Below are 25,906 nucleotides of genomic sequence, written 5' to 3'. Positions count from 1 at the left end.
CAATACTACAGGCTAATGTGACCTTCAAGACCATTGTACAAAGTCTAGGATAAAAAACAAACTTGAAGGGTAGTTACCAACTTTGGTAGAACTCATTACCATTTTAGTTTTTAATCTATTTTACCTATAGCTCACTAAAGTCATAAAATTCACCACAGAAGAGTTACTTCTATAATTGAAGACAACTTATAGAAGTCGAGCTCCCCTTTCTTCTACAGCAATCAATGTCATTTTCCTGTAGCTTATAATCTGTTTTAATCAGTACACACTCTGTAAGAATTAATACATCAAATTACGGAGTAGTTAGTTTCAAACAGCTCTTCTGTGACGTCCACAGGTTTAAATTGACTTTGAAATTACATTTTCTGCTGTTAAGCTTTATACTACTCATCTGTTTCTTTCTCAAATCATAATTAATGAAATGTTAATGTTGTGAGTTCCAACACGTGAGCATCATTCATTAGTGAGAAAAAAAATGGAAAGAAACATTAATCAACCTTTCCTTTAAAACACAATCACAGCTGTTCAAGGTGCTTTAGAGAGGACGTCTATACCCACTGTATATCAAAGGGGCCCAATTTAAAAACAGTAGTAAAAATATTTTAAAACCTTGCTAGTATTCTATTAAATGTTATTTGGTATTTATGCCAATGAGTTGAAATTCTCTTATCTTTTGAGGTATGGCACAAGTGGTTTGATGGAGGTGATTTAAAAAGAAAGGAGAAATTCTCTATCTGTAATGACAAAACAAGATATTCACGACAAGTACAAAAGTGCTATCTGTATTTTCTGAAGTATAAAATTCTAATTATAACTAGCTTATTACACTTCAAATCATAAGCCAACGAACGACCATAGAAATAATATAGACTACTAATTTATTCAATTATCAGAAAAAGATATATTTTCATGTGGAATATTTTTAAATGCTACTGTTCTTAGACAGACTTACATTACATGTTGCAAAGACTTTCTGTGTTATTTTGTTTCTACCTGGATTTCAGTCACTTAGGAAATATTTGAAATTCTACAAGTAAACCATACACATATTCCCTGAAAAGGACAACCCTCATTAAAACAAAGATCCACACAAAGACCTACTACATAAAGATCTTCCCACAGCAACCACACTGCTGTGGTTTCTTCCTAATTGAATTAGCTGTTTTTGTTTTTTATACTATAATGTACTTTATTACTCCTCCTGGTCAAAATAAACCTATATATGCTTTGTTATTCCCTAATTCTGCTGAATTGGTTTCAGCTGTCATTTCTGAATCCAGAATGCATGGGCAGCCTGGGGCTCAGGACTGGAACAGAAGGCATTTCCAACCACATTCCCATCATGTAAAACCAGCAACCTGAATGTTCTTTGCCATTAAAACAGAAAACTTACTATTTAGCTTCTGGCAATGACAGTGTGGAAAGACAGTGTATAGCACTACCAAGACAGTAACTGTTACAAGACATTCTTCTCTGATAAAAAGAATTCAGGCATTTGTGATACAATAGTTCAAGTGTTTATTGCCTATTTCATAAATCAAAAATCTGTATGATTTAGTTACTTTGCATACATATATCACATCTTCTTGGGAAATGTCAGCTGTTTACAGAATTTAGCTATAGTAAATAGCCCTCAAACAGTGCCTTTATTAATATGTTCATGCTATTGTGAAGTCACCATGAATTTTAAAAGAAAAATAAAGAGTCAATCAGTATAAAGAATGGAATGCTCTGTTCATTCAACTGCTTCAAGAGTTTGAAAGAAAAAATTACTCACAAAGTGGGTCACATGAAATTTTTTTAGTCAAAACATAAGATGGAAGAAAAGAAGGAACTGGGATGGTTCTCAAGAATATCCTAACTCTAGCACTTCTCTAAGAGAAATTTGAAATTATAGGGTAAAAAAGAACCAAGAGAATATGTCACTTAGAAACATTAGAACATTAGAAGAAAAAAAAAAAAGAATCAAATTCAAGATGAGGAAAGAGAGTTGATAAAGATGGGGAGGAGTATAGAAGAATCAAAGGTCACCTCATAGAATAACTTTTGCTTCTGATAAAGCAGAATTAATAAGTCTTTTGTATAATTTTGGTTCTAAGTGGGACAATAACAATGACATAGGACTGACAATGTCTGATATGGGATTCAGAAAACTCTGAATTGTAATATAGTGACCTTTGGGGACATGATATTTTGATTTTTTAAAAATAGCAATTACAGGCCCTCCCTGGTGGTGCAGCAGGTTAAAACACAGCAATAAGAAGCTAAAGTCACTTCAGCAGAGTTTGATCCCCACCCCCGTGGTGATCCACATAGCATGGCAGACCTCTCCTGACTTGCTGGTTTTGCCACTCAGCATTGTACTTCATCAGTTGGCCTGTACTGCTCCCCACTCTGTCTCTGGTGAATCCTCTCATTGTCCCTGTATCTCTGGCCTGTACCCCAGTTCTGTATGCATAAATAAATAAATCTTTTTTTTTTTTTTTTTCAAAAAAGTGGCAATTACAAAGCAAGTATTGGCTATAATTTGATAATTTTGTCACCCTATCCTTCAGCTATGGGATACAGGTGCCGAAATGGGATAAAGTCACTTGAATTGGAGAAAGTTTGAAAAGTCAGTTTATATTATAAATGTAGGAGTCATTTAACGCTTCCTGGATGGCAGAAAAAGACATATAATGATATATAACTTTGGCAAGCATATAAGTATATGAAATATTTTCCAAAAATGATGAAAGACACTATTTATATTGCTATGGCAAATCAGACATGAACACTGAGGTAAAATCTCTCTCATTTGAATTTTTATTCTTATTTTATTTTTTTAGTGATTTCAATATAGTACAAAAGTGGCAAAAGCAATTTAAATTTCCCACTTTAATGATAGAAGAATCACACCAATATTATTCCTAGCGCAATTTTTTACCTAGAGAATATGACACTGTATTTTCTATTCATTTCAACAATGTCTCCAAGATATTTTATTCTTTAGGATGAAACTGTAAATTGAATCGTTTTCTTAATTTCTCTTCCTTGTTTAGCTTACATATAGTAAGGTCACTAATTTTTGCTTGTAACCTGCCACTTTGCTAATTGATTTTATTTTTTTAATTAGTTTTTTAGTGATGTCTTCAGGCTTTTCTATGTATATTATCATTTCATCTAAAAATGATAGCATTATTTCTCGCCCATTTTGGATTCCTTTCATATTCTGCTCTTGCCTAATTGCTCTATACCTAATTGATCTCTATATAATACTATAACTGAATAGTAGTGGGGATAGTGTACATGTCAGTTTTTCACCGTTAAGAATGTAAGCTATGACTCTGTCATACATAAGCTATGTTATGTTGAGGTACATTCCATCCACTACCATTTTTGGAGTGGTTTTATTATGAATGCATGTTAAAAGCTTGTCAGTTGCATTCTGATCATCTATTGATATGATCGCATGTTTTTTTAAACTTTCCTTTTGTTGATGTAATGAATCATGTTGATTGACTGTTAGAAATTAGAACTATCATTGTGTCTCTAGAATAAACACCACTTGGCCATGATACATGATCCATTTAAACCTTAATTCAATGAAGATTTTGTTGAGCATTTTTGTATCTATATTCATCAAGAAAATTGAATGATTAGGCCTTTTATACTTCCACTTCACACAGATACAGGATTCTTCAGGAATGGCATGACCTTATTCAAGATGGTTCTCTGAGAGAGACCTTGGGGCTGTTGATACCTGGGAGCATTCTTGTGGCAATATTTAGCATAGCTGTGCATTGAGTCCTTTAAAGGAGGGTATGGCTCACATTTCTCTAGGCCTGTCAATACACAGTAAAGATTTTTTAATGAAAATCTGAAAAAAAAAGTGATTCTACATTCATGACACAAACACAATCTAAAGCAACTTTTCTATGAAAATAACCAGTTTGCCAAATTCATGTAAGTTCCCACTGTGACTATACTGTGAGATGCATAAAATGAGAAAACAACCCCTGCTCTCACGGTGACCAGCTCTTATTCATCTTACACAAAGTCATGAAGATCATGTTGCCCTTGGTACCATTTACAAGATACCTCTCAACTTAAGGTAATTTTACTCAGGTGAAATCTGATACCCAAAAGAAAGAAATTCTTAGCCCTTTCTTTCCTTCTATTAAATATTCTTTTAGAACCTCTTCCCCGGGATTATTGACATTCTGTCTTATGACAAATATAGTTCTTCAATGTATTTCCTATAATTGTACCTAGAATACACAACATTTTGTCCTTCCATACTACTTCTATCATCCTTTTCCAAGTAAAAGGAGAAAGGTAATAGGAGAAAAGAAAACCAATTCAATCTCCCAAATGTCCTTGGTAATGGCAAAATGAAAGCTAATAGTGAAAAGTTTTAAAACAAATGTCACATGTTGAGAAAGAAAGGAAAAACTCAGAGAATGGAAAATTCCTACTTAGCAAATGGTTGCCATGACAAATTATTTTTTAAGCTCCTGAATTATGAAATAAAAATGAAACATGAGCATCTGTTGGAGATTTATAGCTGAACTTCTATTTATCACTAAGGCAGAGTAAATTACTCGAAGTGGGATGTTAACTTCAACACAAGGTTCATATTCTAAAAAAGAGGTCTCTGTTCATAGACAGCAGACAAAAACATAATGAACCTCCATTATAAGCAATCTATATATCCTTAATAGTTAAACTTTTAAAATAGAACCTTTCACCACTATTGATTTATACATACACACACACACACACACACACAAATACATATATACATACATGGTAAAAATATCCCTATTGGTTTTAAAATAGTGTCAAATGTGTTTTTATATGCTGTCAATATCTCACATCATAAAGAAAAAAAAAACCATCAAGGGCACCAACCAAAAAATTAACACACATATTTTCTATCAAGAGATATCCTACTAAAGGCACACTCACACTTCAGTCACTGCCCAAGTTCATAAAGGTTTATCAGTAGCATGATGACTTAACAATTAATTCAAATATCTTCACTCCCACTAGTTTTGTCACATTTGATAAACTTGACAATTAATAAACAGCAAAGATTTAAATTTTTCACAGCCATTAATGTGAAAAAATACATATACTTTCACGGTGCTTTTCAAAAAGAAAAGCTCAAGCATTTGCTCACTCTTAAACTTATAAAGAATGGATGACATTCCAAGGTAAAGGCAGCTACAAACATATGCATCTACTTTGTACTCTCCCCTCTCACCAAATTTTAGAAGCTCCAAAACAGATGGGAGCAAGGTTAACATAGCAAAAGACAAACAAACAAATGGATTATTAAATTGTTATTGGAGAAGAACTAAAAGCAGCCTATTTGTACAACAGAAAAATCGAAAGTCTCAGGAACAGGAGGCACCAGGAAGTACAGATGAACAGAAAGTCTACATATGGAGGCCTAAAATCTGAAAGACTGCTTGACGGTCTTTTTGGTAGTTACTTATATGCCTTTCCAGTCTTCCTACACAAGTAATTGCTCCTCCAAAACCCAAGAGGGTAATAAAAGAGTGTCTGAACTGGGATACTCAGCCAGTTATGACAGAGATACCATCCAAAAAATAGGAGGATTAATCATGTCCTCTTTCTGACTGTGCTTTCAGAGCATTGGCAGTTAAGAGGCCTCTATTCTCCAGGAAAGAGCTCAGAAAAATTTTCACTGGTGACATGGTTTTTCAATAAAATTGATAAATGAGTTTTTTTACATTGAAATCTATACTGAGACAGCTATCCTTGCACTTGGAGTTCTTAATCAGACTGTTACTGCACCACTTGTAAGTATGACCAGACAGTCAAATTTCAACAGTTATCATACCAAAGTAACTAATATTAAAGACCAAGACAAAGTAAATTAAAAGAAAAATAATTTCGTGGAAACAGAGAAAATACTAGAGGAAAATCTCAAAGTGACTTTTAATATTCGCTGTAAAGTAAGAAAACAAAGGATATTATAAAATGGAATATTCTGAGACTGAAAAGGCATCTTATAAATTTATAATATTAAAATTTAGAAACTGAATAGAACAGATAAAAATTTATTGACAAAATGTCCCTCAGCACTGAGCTAAAGAAAAAAAAAAATCTTAAAAATAGGAAAATGGCCCTCCCTGGTGGCGCAGTGGGTTGAAGCACAGCACAAAGAAGCTTAAGCCACTTCTGCATGAGTTTGATCCCCGCCTGCCCCGGAGGTGACCACATGGGACCTCTCCTGACCCGCCCGCTGCTCCCCTCAATAGTGTACTTCGTCGATCTGCATGTTCTGCACCCCACTCTGTCCCTGGTGAATTCTCTCACCCTCTGCATCTCTAGTCTCTACCCCAGTTCTGTATGAATAAATAAATAAATCTTTAAAAAAAAAAAATAGGAAAAGACGGCCCTCCCTGGTGGAGCAGGGGGTTAAAGCACAGCACTAAGAAGCTAAAGCCACCTCAACATGAGTTCAATCCCCGCCTGCCCCGGAGGTGATCCATATGGCGCAGCAGACCTCTCCTGACCAACCCGCTGCTCCCCTCAGCAGTGAACATTGTGCATCTGCCTGTTCTGCTCCCCACTCTGTCTCTGGTGACTCCTCTCACCGCCCCCCTACCTCTGGCCTGTACCCCAGTTCTGTGTGCATAAAAAAATAAATCTTAAAAAAAATAGGAAAGAATTAGAAAATTAAAAGAGAAATTCAAGAGGTTTAACATCTAAATAATAAAAGGTCCAAAAAGAGAAAATGAAGAGTGGAAATCATAGCAAAACTTAAGACAATGTTGTGGCTAAAAAGGACATTTGCACATTAAAAGATGCTTAACATTATTAGTTGTGGGGGAAATACAAAACAAAATAAGAATGAAAAAAAACTACTAAACACCCACTGTAATAAAAAAGAAAGACAATAGTGAGTGTGTGAGTGTTAGGAATGGTAGGGTAAAATGAAGCCACCCCCCCATCCCAAACTGTTTGACAATTAATGGTGCATCTACTTTTGAAAATAGTTTGACAGCCCTCAAAACTTAAGAGTTATCAGATGACCCAGCAATGACACCATTAGTCATAATCAAAAGAATGGAAACACGTGCTCAAACAAATGTTTATACACAAATGTTCAAAGAATCTCTACTCAAAATATCAAATGGTGAAAACAATTGAAGAATGGTATATCCATGTCATGAAATAGATATTTAAAAGAATGAAAACATATATATAGTACAATATGGATAAACTGCAAAAACATGGCGGGTGAATGGTCACAAATTAATATGATGCTAATCATATTAATTCAGTAAAAGTTATACAGACATTAAGTAGATTAATAATTGTTAGGGGCTTAGAAGTAGAAAGTTTGGAGTGACTGGTAACAGGAATAGAGTAGCTTCCATTTAGAGTAATAAAGTTTTCTAAAATTAGACAGTAGTAATGGTTTTAGTACTCTGTGAATATACTAAAAACAACTGAGATATATACTTCAAATTTTTTTAAGAAGGCAAATTTTTTAGATTGAAAGGATAAACAAAATGAAGATAAGTCCACATCTTGATCTATTTTCTATTTCATTTAAAATTTCAGAAGAGGGCTCTCCCAGTGGCTCAGTGGGTTAAAACACAGCACTATGAAATAATCACAGCCACTGCAGCATGAGTTTGATCCCCGGCCAGGAGGTGACCCACATGTTGTGGCAGATCTCTCCTGACACACCTGCACTCCTCATAGCAGTGTATTTCAATCAATCTGTCTGTTCTGCTCCCCACTCTGTCTTGGGTGAAGCCTTTCACCACCACCCCCATACACACCTCTGGCCCGTATCCCAGTTCTGTATGCATAAATAAATAAATCTTAAAAAAAAAAAAAAAAAACTTCAGAACATTAGGGGGAAAGAAGTATTTTAATAGGAAAATCCCATTGCAGTGATTTCCAACCCAGAATTTATTTCTTGTTAAAATACTAGTCAAGCATGAAAGCAAAATAAAAATGTTTTCCAAAATGTAGTGTGGGCACCAATAAAGGGAGATACAACCAAGTAGAGAGAGCCTGGAACATGAAATCCATGAGACTAGAAACCCAAAGAATTATTAACTTCATGGAAATTAAAATTTGAACTGAGGAAGAAAAGTAATCTCAGTAACTTGTACATTTCAACTACTACAAAGAAAATTTATATGGACTTAACAAATTTGAATTTCTAATCTAATCAAAATTATGATGCACCTATACCAAGAGAATGGCAGGTGGTTGAGAGGAGACAGAAAATAGGTTCATTCTTTTGCCAAGTGGAAAAATGGGGAGGGAAGTAGGAAGAAACCCTCAATTGCCATTGTTCATTGTAGGACTTATTGGATGACATCAACAAGTGAATAGTTATATAAAGTCTCAATAACAGAGTTTCAATAGAGAAAAAGCCAAATAATCCATTGAAAATTAGAATAAAAACTACTATTTTTCATAACAATTCATAAACCTAATTTTACTTTATGTGCATGTGATTAAAAAGCTATCATATTAAGTAACAAATAATTAAATGTGCTTAATAGACTTTTACCAAGCACAAAATGAATAAAACTTTATGCTCACTATTCTTGAAATATAAGAAATAATAATATAAATAACTGTAATAATAACTACAAGTAGACTTAAAGATGATGATAAAAGGTTATACTAGTGATATGTATTTATCAAATTACTGATCCTGAAAATTGGTGAGTTAGAGACTCATTTAGTATGATTTTAAAAATGTACACTTTCTTACTTAGAGACAAATTTATGTATGATTTTTTTTCTCCAGTTGTGTAATGGCCTATTCAAAAATAATATTAAAGTTATTAGAATTATTGATTAACTTCATCCTGTTCTTGGGTATACTAGTCAGATGACAACTTTAGTATAAAAGCTGGAGATTTTCTCTAATTTTTCCAAGCTGATCATTACTGTCAGACTTGTTAAATTTAGTATATTCCTCCTAAACCTCCACTAGCCCCTGAAACATGCAGTTTCTTCAAGATTCTTCAAAATAGGTTTGATGCAAACAAATCCAATAAAAAGTCTAAAATGAAGCATCAAATAGGTTAATGAAAAAACACAGTTGAAAATGACTAAAAGACACTATGATTCTCTATTAGATGAGGAAAACCATCAAGGAGAAGGACAGAAGTTAATTGACTTTGTCCTACCAATTAGAAAAAATGTAAGTTCATAAGAAAGTACTGATTAAAAGTGGGCTTTTTTTTTCTTTTCACTTTTTATTCTCCTTATGGTGTGGAATTCTCCAATTGTATCCCTCAGTCATCCAAAATGCCTACATCTGCTCACATTCTGTACTTGGTTCTGAATGACAACACATCTCTTCAACACAGAAGATCATAGCATTAAAAAACTGGGGAACTAGTTCTCCACAAATGAAGGCAAAACATCCTTAAGACTCTTCCATAAAATGAAGTCCATGAGTCAAATGCAATTTATACACTGTTTTCATGAAAACATATTCTAGTCTCATGAAACACGAAGGTCTGTGACAACTTACAAAGTTCATGACATAATGGATATTATAAAGTCTAAGATCACAGCCTTCCACAAGATTTCAGCCTCTTTAAAAGCAATGATTATTTGTATCTGCAGAACTTGAGGATGATGAATGAATAAGTGAATGACAAAAAAAGTTGTTGTTTTGGCTTTGAAAAATTACACCGATGGGATGAGTTTATACAGTAGTTTGAAAACTTGGGAAGTACCCTACTATGTAAACTTGATATCTAGATTCACATTCAGCATCAGAAAGGGCATGCATGGACCATTTGATATCATAGCTGGAAATTCTTCATCTACAAAATGAAAAGACATTATACCTACTTGATGGTTTCAGTTGGGCCAATATGAAATAACAGCTAAATTGCATTATCTCAAAGCCATGCATAAAATACAGATGAGGAATCCTCCCTATAATATTTCAGATGTGTATCCATTTACTCTCCACTTGTATACTTTTAGTGATAACATGCTTATACTTCAAGGCAATTAATTTTACAGTTAATACAAAACATTTGTCCCAGAATTAAGCAAAAAAAGTTTTCCCAAAACTCTTAGACTTGACTTTATTATGCTATGTGGAATGTATATTTTACCTCTTATCTAATCTCCACTATATCTTTAATTGCCCAGAGTAAATACAGCTGTTACCTTTTCCTGGTTCCATATTGTGAACTGTTCACAGAATTCATCATTTTATTGCCCTTTCACTGTCCACACTCCTCTTTGCTTCAGAGCTTGTCAAAACATGGCACTTGTAGTTGAGCACAAATGTAAAATATAGTTGAGCTATCAATTCTCTTCCTCTCTGTTTACATTAGTTTTGTTCTAAGTCATACCTTCATGTGGGCTCCAGTCAAGCCAAAAAATGTATTAGTCTTTTCCACGTTAATTGTTTTAAAATTTTCTTCCATTCTATTTTCTGAATTAGGTTGCACTGCATTTTATTTTTTAAATAGACTGTTTTACTTATCCTTCAGCAATTCACCTTATAGATTCAACTCATCGTTTCATCAGATTCAATCATCCCAAGTATTAATTATGACTTCCAGCTATGACATACAAACAAAACAGGTCAAGTACAACATCACCCAGCCTTTATAAGATTCATTAATAAAAATATTAAATAGGACAAGGTCACAGACAATGCCCTCTAGCACACTCCCATAGACTTTTTTCCACTCTTACCATGATGTCAACTCATTAATCAATAGTCATTGGGAGAAGCTGTTCAATGAGCATTAAACTGAAAAAAAAAAATTTCTAATCTATCAAGTCCTTCGATGTGATCTGTTTGTAAGGATCTAAAAAAGCCCATCATAAGCTTTGCTGAAGTCAAGAAAATATTGTTTCATAATAAAAAGGAATAAAGCTTATTACATTTTAATGTTTGCAATCTATTACTGAATTTCACTGATGTTCTGTATTAAGGCTATATGTCTGTAGAGTCAGGTTTGTTCAACACCACCTTTTCAAAACCAGCATCCATTTTGTCCACCTGCATTCTTGATGATTTCTCAAAGATCATTAACAATGACTACAACACCTGAAAGTCTTTTTACATTCTATGTTACTCATATGGCACTGGATATGTTAATAAAGTTCTTTAAAGAGGTAACATGGTGGGGATGATATCAGAAAGAGAAGGGAACTGGGAAAGTGTATTATGTATCTAAGTATATTCCCTATGTTGGGAAAATCGCCTGCTTTATGCATTTTATTGGCAGGCAGAACTCATCGGTCATTATAAAAGTCAAAAGCTCATTTTTCTCTGAATACTGTGCAGTCAAAACATGGGCATGTGACCCAAACAGCTAATCCTGTAGCATTAGAGGCTAGTGACAAAAAAGGGGGGGGCAGAGAGAATGAAGATATCATTTTAATATCATCGGCATGGGTAATAATATTTAGTCACCTGGAACAATGAGGTCATCATAGTGGGAGTGTGGTGCTCTGTGGACAGTTCCAGGGCATGATCTAGTTTTGGGTTTTCAACCACACACTATTCCTGCCCTTTATTAAAGCCATCCTATCAGATATGGCAAGAAAACAACATTCTCTCAATAAACTTATCTAATTAATTCATTCAAAGAGAATTTTTGTTGCTTACAATAGAGAACTCTAGCTCATCTGTTCAGAACAGACAGATTCTTTAATTCTTTTGAAACAACTAGCTGTTTGACACAACTAAGTGAGACCTGCTCAACTCAGATTTATCCTAATTCTTTGCTGCCCGGGGTAGCAGAAAAAAATAAACACAAGATGGAAACTACAAATAGAATATAGAAAATCTACATGAAGAACAAAATTAAAATATGAATTCAATAGTTGTCTTTTCTTGTTAGATTGCCTTAAGTAGAGTCTCTTGCTCTTCCTGCTGTATCTGTCATTCATTCATAAGAAAGTCTTTGCTGAGCACCCTACTCAGACACTACTAGATATTAAATTTTGTACCTGTGAAATGTACATTTTATCTAGCTTAGCTTCTCAGATGAGATAATTTTACATGACAACATGGATACTATCCTTTCTTACTGATATGTTCCCTTTTTAGTAACTTTTACTGTTTGTTCTTCATCATTAAACTCTCACTTTTCAACAGTGGTTTGAGCAAAGTCCTCAGGAACTTCACAATGGCAAGGGAAACAAAAATATACAAATTGGACTATGTCAAAGTAAAAACCTGCATAGTGGGAGAAACTACCATTAAAATGAAAAGACAAACTACTGAGTGGGAGAGAATGCATATACATCATACATCTGCCAAGGGACTGATAAACAAGATACATAAAGAATTAAAACAAGAAAAGATACATAAAGAATTAAAACAAGAATTAACACAAGAAAAACCCAGTCAAAAACAGGCAGAAGAGCTAACTAGATGCCTAGCATGGCCAGCAGGCCCATAAGAAAATGCTCATCATCACCAAATTATCAGAGAAATGCAAATCAAAATTAAATCAGGTATCTCCTCATACCCATAAGAATGACCCATAACAAAAAGACCAGAAACAAGAAAAAGGAATCCTCACACACTATTCTTAGGAAAGTAGACTGGTTCAGTTCCTATGTAAAACAATATGGTAATATCTCAAAATACGAAAAGTAGATCAGCCATGTGATTCAGGAACTTCACTTCTAGGTTTCCATCCAAAGAAATCAGAAACATCAATTCAAAGGGATATAAGGACTCCTATGTTCACTGCAGCACTGTTTACAACAGCCATGTTTTAAAAACAACCTAAATGCCCAGTGACAGATGAGCGCATTAAGAAGATATAGTTTACACAAATATAGAATCTTGCTATTTGAGAAAACAGGAATGTAACTGGAGAGGATTATGTCAAGATAAATAAGTCAGAAAGAGAAAGACAAATCACAGACAACTTCATTCATCTATGGATATAAGGAACAAACAAAGTAATCCAAAACAAATCCTAGAACTATGACTGTAAAATTGAGGCTACCAGGGAAGGAGGGAACAAAGTTGGGAAGGGAATCCAATGTACCAGCGTGAAGAATTATTTTTTGGTGGTGTGGCATGGCAACATACATCTGAGAAGGTGTGAACCTGTAACCCTAGGTCATAAAGAGTGCTGCAAACCAACCTTACCTCAATAAAAATTAGGACAATTGAAAAACAAAAACACATATAAATAAAGTGTGCACAAGCACACATGCATATATTTTATCTCACAGAAAAGCTGAAAAAATGTTCAATCACTGCAGCACAGTTTAATCTGGAAACCAGAACACTGATGGAGAGTTAAGGTTTTTGAAAACAGATGTGTTATAAGATCATGCAAATTGAAGCGTTATGTTGATTTAGAAATCAAAATGCGTGAAGCAGAAAAAACCAAATAATTAGGTAAATTGTGCAGCAGTGTGCAAAGACAAACCATAAATTTCAGCTTCAGTCCCATATCCTAACATTTCACCTTCTCCAGACTCCCACATAAAACTATGCAGATGGTACGCTGGCAGGGTGCAGGTTACAACGCAATAGCAGGGCCTCTCAGCACAGAAGACTTGGTCCAAAGTTTGATCTTTTCCCATTTAACTTATTACAGTAATTTTAGTAAAATTGCTTTAAATTCTGCAAGCACTATTATCCTTCATCAATAAAAATCTGTATAATAATTTCACCTAAAAAGGGCTTAAAGACAGACTTCAACAAAATAACATCTATTGAAGTCCCCTGACAATAACTTGTGTGATTTTAGGTGATACATAAATCACTTTATATCATTTTTGGTGACAGTTTTGTTTTGTTTTGTTTTAATGTGGCACATAAGGTTTTTGGACTGCTCACATTAGTTTGGAATATTTCATTAGTTTATGGCATAGTAAAATAAATCAACTGATTGCTTCAGTGACTATCATGATTAGTTAAGTTTGCTGCTTTTCTTCTACATAACTAAAACTGCAATGCTACAAATTACTTTAATTAGATGCTACATATTACTTTACTCTCATATAATATAAAATAGAATTGAATAATTGAATAGCTATGTACATACCTAGTGGTAATGTGTATTTATACAATTATGTTTACTATTGATATTATTTCCATTTAAGAAATCCATTTTCAATTTATCACTATAGTGTTAAAGGAGATGATGTGGCACTTACTTGTCTGGCAAAAAATAAAAACCAAATTGCTTAATTTTAAATTTAAATATGAAAAATGTTAACATGTTCACAACTAAATATATTCTGGAGTCAATGATTCCATAAACTATTATTGACAGTTCTCTTTTAAGCTTTAAAATTATGAAGGAGAAAAAAATAGCTCTAAGAATAATTTTATATAAATATATAAGTTTATAATGTATATACTTTATATATATATATATATATATATATATACACACACACACACACACATATAAAATAGGTATCTGGTTTCATAATATATACATATATATATATTTTTTTAAATAGGGTACTACTATTATATACCTTGTTAATTTTTTGACAGTGTAAGATCTCTCCCTTAAGGTCTAGTCACTGTACATGGCTCTCCCTCCACCAACGTGCCCACAGTCCTCCACCACAGTACATGTACCTACTCAGGTAAATCGAGCCACTCTTTGGTGAAAGCTGCCCTCTTCATTTGACAATGGAAGGAAGACATTATCCAGAAAGATGCTGCACAGGGGTCACATGTTACATAGCTGAGGCACCAGCAACCCGGGCTGGAGTTTTGCCAGTGTGTCCCAGAATTGCAGGTGTAAATCATTCTATCACCAAATCCACATGCTTTGAAAGTGTATATGAGAATCCATATTTCAGACCACTTTGCAATGTTAAGAGATAGTCTAAGCTAGCAATATCCTATTATCCACAGAATCATTTTAAATAATGACCTCCAAAGTCATTTCCTTGAGTAATGTTTTGTATCACTAACTTTTCATCACTGGCCCTAGAAGGCTTTTATGTAACCTAAAATGTCATTTGTGGGTACAATATAAAAGAGGTAGGCTTAGAGTTCTCTTTTAAGCAAAATACAGAAATATATTTATACTGTGTGTACAATATCATAAATAGGAATCTTTCATTTTTGTGGCATTCAAATTACATAGGCACCTCAAAAACCCCATGAACACTTAATTATTTCTAAAATTCAGAGGAAAATGCCAATATAGAGCCTAATAAATCTTAAAATGGTTTGCTTTCCCTGCATATCGGGTTTTAATGGACCCAAGATATTTTTGGATGGGTATGACTATATTGATTTTCTTACACTGTTTAATTACTCAGTCCCCTCTCTCCAAAAAAAAGATACTATAAATTACATGGAACTACAAAGTCAGCATTTTAGAAAATAACTTCCATGTCAACAATTTTGAAATGTGGCAATATCATCAAGTTTAATAAATTATATAATCATTTGATACTGATTCTAGAGCTTGCTAAATTAAAGGTTTTGTGCTTGAGAGTGTGTATGTATTTGTGTGACTCTGAAAGTATGTGTGTTTAACTAGATTTCAGTAAAATACATGGAACAATATTATTACTATATAAACACAAATCTTCCTTTATGGAAATATAAGACACTTCATAATTGAAATAAAATTTTAAATAGCTAGATTTTGATCAGTCTACAAATACACAGTCTACTTAAGTAAACTATAAAGCAGTCTAATGGCATAAAGATGGGTCTGAATCTCTTCTATAAATGACAAAAAACTTGGAAAATCAGTTAATCTCCTTAATCCTGAGGTTTCTCCTTTGTGGTGAGATTCACAGTTTCATAGGCAGTTGAGAAAATAAAAAGTGATCATGTCTACAAAATCCCCAGCACTTTCCCCTGCATAAAACGCAATTTTAGTTGTTAATCTCAGTATTAATGGTCAAACTGGTCTCAATAGTTTTGCAGCTCCCTTTTTGTTTCCTCTCTCATTACCTCAAGCGTACACTACCTCTTGTTTCCTCATCTACCTCCCTCACCTACATCAGCTATAATTCCCAAGAATGTTTCCTGTTTTGAAATTACAACACCTTTCCACTGCTATGAAACATGCAGGAGTAGATTTTATATCTGCTAGATTCTGTGAAGAAAAAGTGTATTAAATTGATCTATAAAATGTAAGAATATGAATTTTTCCTTGAGATATCATATTTACAAATAAAAAGCAGTGAAAAGGGAGTATAAAAACTTAAGGAAACACTCAGGAAAGTTATAACTGCACTGGGTAATGGCCACATGGACAGACAAATGCTGACAGGAGTCTATACCTTCCCTCCTCTACCTGGGAAGGCTGTTGTAAAAATCTTACACAATCTGGAATTTTCCCACTACCCCTCCACCTCTCTACTCTGACTGCAGACATGCACTTAAAAATCAGACTTAGAATAGAAGCCACCAAATTTCAGTTGTAGCAACAAAAAAATCTTCATGAAGGAAAACAAAAAGGCTAAGAGATGAAAACAACAGAAAAAGAAAGGTAAAAAGGAGAAAGGTAAAAATAAAAACAATGGGAAAATAAGGAAATAAAGTTGGAATGGAAACCTGAAGAGGCAAGATGGCACAATTACAAGCCACAAGGTCGCAAACTTGCCTCCTCCTCTACATGAACACAGGTTCATCTGTCTTACCTCTCCCAGAGAAGTCAGGAATGAAATGTCACATCTGCAGAGTACTGCAGATGTCCACACATGGTAACGTGGTTAATTTTAGAGAACCTGGGGTGTCTCCACAAAAATTGGGACTAGGGAAAATTGCCCTCACTAGAAGAAACACTGTTTCACTGATTAAAAGTCTTTTTTTTTTTAAGATTTATTTATTTGTGCATACAGAACTGGGGTACAGGCCAGAGACTCAGGAGCAGGAGAGGCTTCACCATAAACAGAATGGGGAGCAGAACAGGCAGACTGACCAAGTACACTGCTGAGGGGAGCAGTGGGCAGGTCAGGAGAGGTCTGCAACACCATGTGGTCACCTCTGGGGCAGGTGGGATCCAACTCATGAGGAAGTGGCTTTAGCTTCTCAGTGCTGTGCTTTAACCCACTGCGCCACCAGGGAGGGCCTAAAAGTCTACCTAATGAGTCAACATAAACTTAGGACAGTGATTCTTTTCTTTTCTGTGGCAACGTCCACAGAACATAAAATTATTAAGTGACATCTGATCCTACATGGAGAGTTTTATATATTGGATTTTCTTTTAAGATTTCAAGAGCATATTTTCAGTTTTTTAAAGTGACTTTCTCAGTGTTACTGATTTTAGGAGTCAAACCATTTTTCTTCATTTTAATTTAGTTATGCAGTACCAGAGGGTAGGGGGTATATGCCAGTAGATCTTTTAAATAGCTTTTGTTTTCTTCTTTTTACATTTGAAAAGGACAGGTTTATTAAGAAAAGGAAAAAAAGAGAAGCATCTGCATAGTCACAGGCACCCAGGAGAGCTGCTTGAAATATCTTTTGTATAAAACATTACAAAAGTTAGTCAAGTATACTAAGGAAAATCTAGAAATGAAATACTGCAGCTAGACATATTGGAACATATGAAACAAAAATTGCAATTCTAAGTCAGCTGAATACATTGACTCCCAAATCATCGATTAAACAAAAGAAATTATATTTGCATTGATGTGTGAATCTGTATCCATTCTTGGTAGCATGTAATATATGCACTTGCTCAGCTCTAGCTGTCCTTGCAGCCACATTACCATATTATTCAAATGTATCTATCATTTATATGTAAATACACAAGATGAATGGCTTCTTCACAAGACAACAAATTTCAAATGACAAACAGAAATAGGCAGATATTAGCAAGACAAAAATGTTGCAAATATTCACTCTATTATATATATTTTAAGGAAAAGTAGAAACTGTTTCAAATTTTTCAAAAAAAGTAGGGGGGTAATTGCAAAATGGGATCTTAATACATTCACAATACCAACGGCTATTCTTCTCAATAGAAGTCTCCTCCAATGCATTTGTATCTTATAAATTACATGTTCTCAGATCCATCTGTGAAAATTGGGGTGTTAATTATCATGGTTACATTTCATGATTCTTCAGTTAAATGCTGAAGTGATGCTACACAAATACCATATGTTTTTCTAAGGGAAACGGAGAAAGATTAATTATGAGTTCAAGTCCAAGTCTTCTAGCAGTAATACGCTCAACACAGTAAGATCATTGCATTGTGTGCTATGCAAATTGGAAGCTTTAATTAATACTGAAATACCAACTGAGGGGGAAAACCATGAAGTCTAAATTGTAACTATCAGCCATTCCTCCACAGAAAACATCTTAATAAGGATCCATTTGATAAACCAAGCCACAGTCAAAGAGAAAAACACTTTTATATTCTGTGAACTTCCTTTGACACAACTCTCCAATGCGCTATTTATTCCCATTTGATAAAAAAATTACAGTGTATAATAGTAACAAATAGAATATAAAGAAATGATATGCCTGATAAAAATTTCAATTTAACATTCTTTTGGATTTTTCTATTAAAATGCATACCATTTAAAAGTATGTCTCATATATACTATAAAACACTTGAGTATAGCAACCTAAAAATGAAACGCTATATACTATGAGAATTCCATTCAGATTTATAAAATTTGAATTCTTATTCTACTTACCACATATTCAAACACAAGGGTCAGTGTCTCCTTGGTGTGGATAATGTCATGAAGCAGCACTATGTTAGCATGTTTTAGTCCTTTTAATAAAGAAGCTGTGAAATAAAGAAAACAAGACTGTTTATCATGGGTAATAATTAATAGGTATGTTTCATTATCATTTTGGTACAGTATCAGATAAAACATATACTTCCCTATCTACCAAGACAATAGAAACAGAATTAAGGACAGAAGGATAAGCTATGGATTTTTATTTATATGAAGTTCCTCTCCGCATTTATCTTACCTGCTATTTGTTAATAATATCTAGTTAGATTTCCGAAAGTATGTTGAACTTTGCTTTATCACCTCACATTTATCTTGGTATTTGTAAATATTATGAAAGAAATATATAGTTTACTAATGTTGGGTGGAGAGTTTCATAAAAGTCAATGATCCTGTTTGTCAATGTCACTTAGTTTTACTATTATTTGCTGATTTTCTAAATAGCTATTTTATTATTGACTAAGACAGCGTTATTAACATCCCCAAATATAATCAGAGACTTGTGAATTTCTCATCTGAATTCTGCCAGTGTTTACTTTGTGTATCTTGCATGTAGTTTTTTACTGAATGTTTTTAGTATTGCTGTGTGTTTTTTGTGAACTGACACTTTATTAGTATCTCTCTCTCTCTCTCTCTATTCCTTGCTAAAAAAAATTTTTTTTGCTCTGAACTCTATTTGCCTGATAATAATACACTCATTCCAGCTTGCTTTTGGTACCTGTTTGAGTAGTTTATCTATTAACATCTTTTAGCCTATCAGTACAATTATACTGGAAATGAATTTTTTTATATAGACAGCATATAATTGGGTCTTTTTTTAACCCATTCTGCCAATCTCTGATTTGTATTTAGACCATTTATATTTAACAGAAATACTATACAATGGGTCATTTGAGTCTTTTTCCCTTGGGGATCTTATAATTTAATCCCCATTTCAGGTTTGATTTTGTCTCTTCTTTTCCATTATCTTAGCATTTAATTACCTCTCATCTCATTTTATTTTGGTTTTTGTCCAACTCTATTCTAAGCTTTTGTATTTCCAACTCAAGGTGGTTTGGGTCTATGTTTCACATACCCAAGAGCCTGAATGAGAAAATTTAATTTAGATTATGATGTTATGTATAGTTTTCTTTCAGGATTGAACTTTGAGAAATTTTTCATCAGTTGAAATTGACCCCTTACTGCCCTTTTTTTTTTAAATAGCACTTTTGTAAAGATTTAGGCTACTTTGCTGTAGTTCTGTTCATTCAGAGGACTAGACTGTTAGTTTGAGAGTTCTCTCTTCTATTAGATCTTCCCTTTCTATGCAGTTTTATGAATGATGGAGGTGGGAGAACAGGGAGGGCTTGAGATATCATGTAGTAATTTCTCCATTTTCTTGCCTTTTTCTTTTCTTTTTACTGCTATGTCTTCAAAGTATACTATCCTTTCTGCATATAGCTGAATCTCTCCCAGAAGCAATATCCTACAAAAGCTGCCTGTTCTGATGCCACTCTTTTAGTTTCCTTCCTGTGGTGGTCAATGCTGTAAACTAACATGGAGTTCCAGCCAAATCTTTCTGATGTGATTTTGTTGCAGTTCATCTAAGTCCTCCATGCCCTTCTATTCTTTTCCACAGTCTCTTAAACCTCTTTAAGAGTTCCTGTGCTTGCAACCACAGGTTTGTTGCTGTCTCCTGGTGTTTTTAAGGCATGAGTCATCTGTGCTTTATTTGCTTTTTTATCTGTTGGATTTATTACTTTTGGAGGAGTGTGAGTGGGAAGAGTCAAGATTAGACCACTGATAGTCATCTAGACCATCGACAGTCATCACAAACCCCTTGTCTTAGATCAAGACGTCATTCAGAGGAGCAACCCAATAAATCTCCCTAATATCATTCATTAGGTTCCCTTGCAGGAAATATCTTTACGGGATCAGCCTGTTCCTTAAATTTAAAGAAAAAAAAAATTCATACACATCAAATTTGATCTTCGATTTACAATGACATACAAACGTAAGGTAAATTTATGGGGGACACTGACACTCATCTGATGAGAAAAAAGCAACAACCAAAGTGTTCCTGTAATTTATCTTCCATTTTGAATATCACTTTCTTGCTCAGGTGATCACTTTTTTGGTCTCTGCTTTTGTTCTGCAAACTGGTCTGGATACTGATTTTGTTTTCTAATATCTAGTTATAGTGCTCCAAAAAAACACTTTCTGCTATTTTCTCCCAATCTTTTTAGCTTAGATCAACTGAAACTAAACTGCTTTCTTTTGGAAATAGAGATGGAGAATTTCCTTGGTAAAATCACCAACATGGCTTTCACAAACCACAACAGTCGCTGTTTTTCTAAATATGGGATGACATCTAACTGCGAATACTGCCTTCTCTCACCTGATCTGAAAATGCTGTGACACTGAAATCTAGAAATCTTCTCAAATGACTGCCCTCAGAACTCTTAACTAGACCAATTTCCTTTCATTTTTAACTTTTGTTCTTGTTTTCACAGAAACCTCTTGTTTTTCTGTTTGCCAGTAACTGTAAATACCTAAGAACAAGTACAATGGGTAAAATCACTATAAATTACTATAAAAATCAATTAAACCATACCAATTAAATGTAGGAGAGCAACAAGAGGTTAAGGTGCAGATTATAACAATTAGAAAGGCAAACATAATCTGACAAACCTCTTTAGGTGAAGTATTAGTAAAACATGCCAAAGGTAGTCTGATGTTGGACAGAAGATACAACATAGATCAAGAATGTAACAAAAACTAAGTAAGACCAAAAAGGGGAAATGTAAACACAAAGATTTTCTCAGACCCATGCCCCTGGTCCGTAAGTCTGAACAGACCCATTAGCCTTAAATAAAGGAAGCTTTGTTAAGTAGTTAGCTTTCAGATATAACCTGAAAGAGTATGTGCCCATACATTAGTCTTTGAGATAGATTGACTCTTGGAGACCAATATTTCAAATCACAACAGAGTACTAGGAAATGATGGTTAGATTGTGCAATTTTTGCACATCTGGCACAGGAATATGTATATGTGAATTGAATTAGGGATTTAGTGATTATATCATATTGTATGAAAAGGACCTAGTTTTGAAAGGCAAGTTTTAAAATATGTAATATCATTTGTAATTTTGTGCAATTTTACTTTTTGCACTATCTCCTCTGTTTGTCAAGTTCAGTGATAATCCAGCAAACCTCCAAAACTATACTGCGAGGACTGAAGAACCAATGCCTTGAGTTTTTGCTTGTTTGCTTGTTTTTTTTTTTTTTTAAAGATTTATTTATTTGTACATACAGAACTGGGGTACAGGCCAGAGGCTCAGGGGCGGTGAGAGGCTTCACCAGAGACAGAGTGGGGAGCAGAACAGGCAGATCGACAAAGTACACTGCTGAGGGGAGCAGCGGGCGGGTCGGGAGAGGTCTGCCACGCCATGTGGTCACCTCCGGGGCAGGCGGAAATCAAACTCATGCGAAAGTGGCTTTAGCTTCTCAGTGCTGTGCTTTAACCCGCTGCGCCACCAGGGAAGGCCCTGTTTGCTTGTTTTTTAATCCCACTTTTTCCTCTATTACCACCTTTGTTTTTTTACCACTTGGTCATAAACTGTTCCTCATTTTTCTCAAAGTTCTATCATTACACCTACTATATCCCACTGCATTTTCACTACAATATCAGTAAAATCGAAATCCTGCCATCATTCATCTTGGGAAGAAATATTCTTTCCTGACATTGTCTAATACAGAAAAAAAAAAACACCATGTTTTATAAATTTTTGACTATGTATATATTTTAAGATTTATTTACTATGCATACAGAACTGTGGTACAGGCCAAAGGTGCAGGGGTTTCAAGAGGATTCACCAGAGACAGAATGGGAGGCAGAACAGACAGATCAACAAAGTACACCGCTGAGGGAAGCAGCGAGTGAGATAGGAGAGGTCTGCCACGCCATGTGGATCACCTCTGGGGCAGGGATCAAACTCACACTGAAGCAGCTACAGCTAGCTTGCAGTGCTGCATCCTAATCCGCTGCACCGCCAAGGAGGGCCCAATTTTTGATCACTTCTGTAAGAAGACTTCACATTCCTTCAATGTCTCCACATTTCATTCTGATAGGAGTCAATTACTACAGATTTTAATTTCTAATGCTTAATTTATACACACACCTATATGCACCTTTAAAACATACTATCAGTTTAGAAAGTACCTTAATTGAAAGCAAGCCCCTTTTCCTAATTAATATAAAGATGGTGATTAAATTATTAGTCTATGATACCTACCAATGCCAGGGTAGATGACAGATATTACTAACTTAGAAGTGTTGACCAACACTGAAGCCGCTGGTCCCAGCAGAGTGGAGACACTGTCATCCCTGCTGCTCTCAAGGCACTTCCATCTCCTGGGCTACCAAATTAGTACTATGATGACACCTCTAAGTCCCAGAGGCAGTGCTTCCCTCTCTTTATTTTTTTTTTAAGATTTATTTATTTATGCATACAGAACTGGGGTACAAGCCAGAGGTGCAGGAGCAGTGAGAGGATTCACCAGAGACAGAATGGGGAGCAGAACAGGCAGATTAACTGAAATACACTACTAAGGGGAACAGGGAGTGGGTGAGGAGAGGTCTGCTGTGCCATGTGGGTCACCTCTGGGACTGGGGATTGAACTTGTGCTGAAGTAGTTTTAGCTTTGTAGTGCTGTGCTTTAACCTGCTATGCCACCAGAGAAGGCCTGCTTCCCTCTCTTTAAAACAAACACTGCTGGGCCCTACCCTGGTGGCCCAACGAGTTAAAGCACAGCACTAGGATAATAGACGCAATCACTTCATTAGTTCAATCCTCAGCCAGGGCAGTGTTCTCCCATGGCATGGCAGACTTCTGCCCACTGCTCCCCTCAGCAGTGTATTTAGTCAATCTGTCCTGCACCCCACTCTGTCTCTGGTGAATCCTCTCACCATCCCTGTACCTCTGGCCTGTACCCCATTTCTGCATACATAAATAAATAAATCTTTTAAAAAAATCACTGCCAAAAAATACTCCATGTAATCCTAATAATATCATAACTAGGCCACATTTTATTTTCTCACAGATTACATACAAAACAAATTCTACTACACTAGTAATTCCAGCATGCTTGGTTTGCCCACAAATTGTAGGTAAACATATGATAATGTTTTAAATTCATTTCACCAGTGAGGTTTGCAAAGACACAATTGTATGTGACTATAAAAGACTTGTAATTAGGACTGAGAGTAAAAATTTTAACAATACTTTTGTGGCAGTAATGTCAAAACAATATAAAAACAGAAAAACAATCTTGTTCATAAAGATAACTGTGCTTCTGACAAAATCCCTGTAGGATAGAAAGACACAGTCAATCTTCCCTGAGTTTGGTAGAAGGATTCAGACACTGACTCACTGGCTGTATTCAGACTGAGTTCCCACTTTGGGGATAAATATCTTAAATGTTTTGGCTTGGAAGAGATAAATTTTAGTTAATCTCCAATCTCTTCAAGATTAAAACAAATTTTTGAGTTAACAAAGAAAATCAGAGGAGCTTCCCACTGCAGAATGTGCCAGATAAATTTCTAGGTCATCATTACCCTACTGTAAAGGCGAGATCATAAATAAAAACAGTCCATCTTCACTCATTCTTCCATTAGCCTCTGGAAAGAAATAGTGCATTCCCATTTGCCACTTATTATTTCAGGTGCTCTTTTTCAGTGGGGTAGACTGCTACCTGACTCTTTCAGAAAACAAAAATTACTACCTATTAAATGCCAGCAGCCAACCACAGCTCAAGCTACAACCACAATAGAAATGAATGTTCTATTTAAACCTATAGCAAGAACTATCAAAGGCTGCTGAAATTGACTTAACACTACAAACAATGAAACTGCTTCAACTGAGAAGCCTATTTCACTTATTTGCCAGTAAATACTGAATATTTTCATATCTAAAATATTCTGGATAGGAAAATTGCAAGGGTGAACAACAACAAAAACACATACAGCGAAAAGGCAAGCTTGCTTGCTTGTCTGTGATGAGTATGTACAGAGAAAGGAACATGTGTCTGTACCCTGATCTACACCACCAGATGTACCTGTTCCTATATGGGCTACACACTGGGAATGCAATGATAAATGTGATGTACTCAGTTCTTCTCTGTCCCCTTAATGATTCCCACTATGGTACACACACATGAATAAATTAAAAAGTAAAAGAATCAAGTCCAAAAATGAACTTACATCTGTGACTCTGTTTTTCCTTTTGATAATTTATGTACACATACAAAGAGTTAACTTACTATGAAGAAAAGCAGTCATAACTAATCCAAAGTACAAGGTAAAACAAATGTGGTGTCATATAAACTTAATTTAAAGTCACATTTAAGATTTAGAGACATGTTTTTTGGCTCAGCAGATGTCATTCAAATCTGGCAAAAACAATACAACAAACAGGAATACTTTATAAATATCATATAAATTGTTTTCTATCCCTCAAAAAGTCTATTTTTTTTGTTTCTTAGCTGAGCTTTTGTACTTTGAGATGGACAAAAATATAATTCCACCAAAATTCCTCCTGCTGTTCTGTACTCCCATTAATTTCCCCACCATTACAGACCTGAAAAATGGTATTAGAAACCACAGCCTCAGCTATTCTCCCTTGCCTCCAATGCGTACTTGTCCAAGACTTAACTACTGGCAAAGACAGTTGACTGGGGGTTATTTCAACAAGTTAGTTTACCTGAGCACAGCAAATGCTTACTGAATCACTTAAATGAATAAATTCCTCTAGAACTACAGCTTATGAAATTGCCATATCTGGCATCTTTGACCTAGTAACACAGCAGTTTTCATGTGATTTGCCCTAAGAGGGTTCACCGGCTTCAAAACAAGTCTTAACTTTTTCAGTACACTGCTCCTCTCACTACTGTTAACATTCAAACCAATCCATCTGCCACCACATGGCCAAGGATTGTCTCTGCCAATAGTTAGAGCTGAAGGAGAGAGACAGAATCAACTTAATGTCCTACATGTACTTTTCTACATTGCTTCAATTGTTTATGATAAAGATGTATTCCTTTAAAAATAAAAAAAAGGGTACAGATTTGTTATAATTTGGGTGTTCAAAAAGAACTAAATAGCACTTATAAAAGGCATACAGATGTTTAACTACACAATTAATATGCAACTACAGTACATGTATATCATGAATCAGTATAACTGC

At 34.8% G+C, this 25,906-nt stretch overlaps 1 protein-coding gene across 3 annotated transcripts in view; it reads right to left on the bottom strand.

Moving 5' to 3' along the window:
• Positions 1-25,906, bottom strand: part of CDK14 (cyclin-dependent kinase 14) — a 530,627-nt gene that overhangs the window by 280,940 nt on the left and 223,781 nt on the right. For all 3 annotated transcript variants that reach the window (XM_012720955.1, XM_012720957.1, XM_012720956.1), the window contains one exon: positions 18,640-18,734. In XM_012720955.1, coding sequence (XP_012576409.1) covers positions 18,640-18,734 — 95 coding nt within the window. The remainder of the gene's footprint in view (positions 1-18,639; positions 18,735-25,906) is intronic.

This window comes from Condylura cristata, unplaced genomic scaffold (genome assembly GCF_000260355.1).
Source record: "Condylura cristata isolate star-nosed mole 26May11 unplaced genomic scaffold, ConCri1.0 scaffold00005, whole genome shotgun sequence".
NCBI lineage: Eukaryota > Metazoa > Chordata > Mammalia > Eulipotyphla > Talpidae > Condylura > Condylura cristata.
This window is presented reverse-complemented; position numbering and strand designations above follow the sequence as displayed.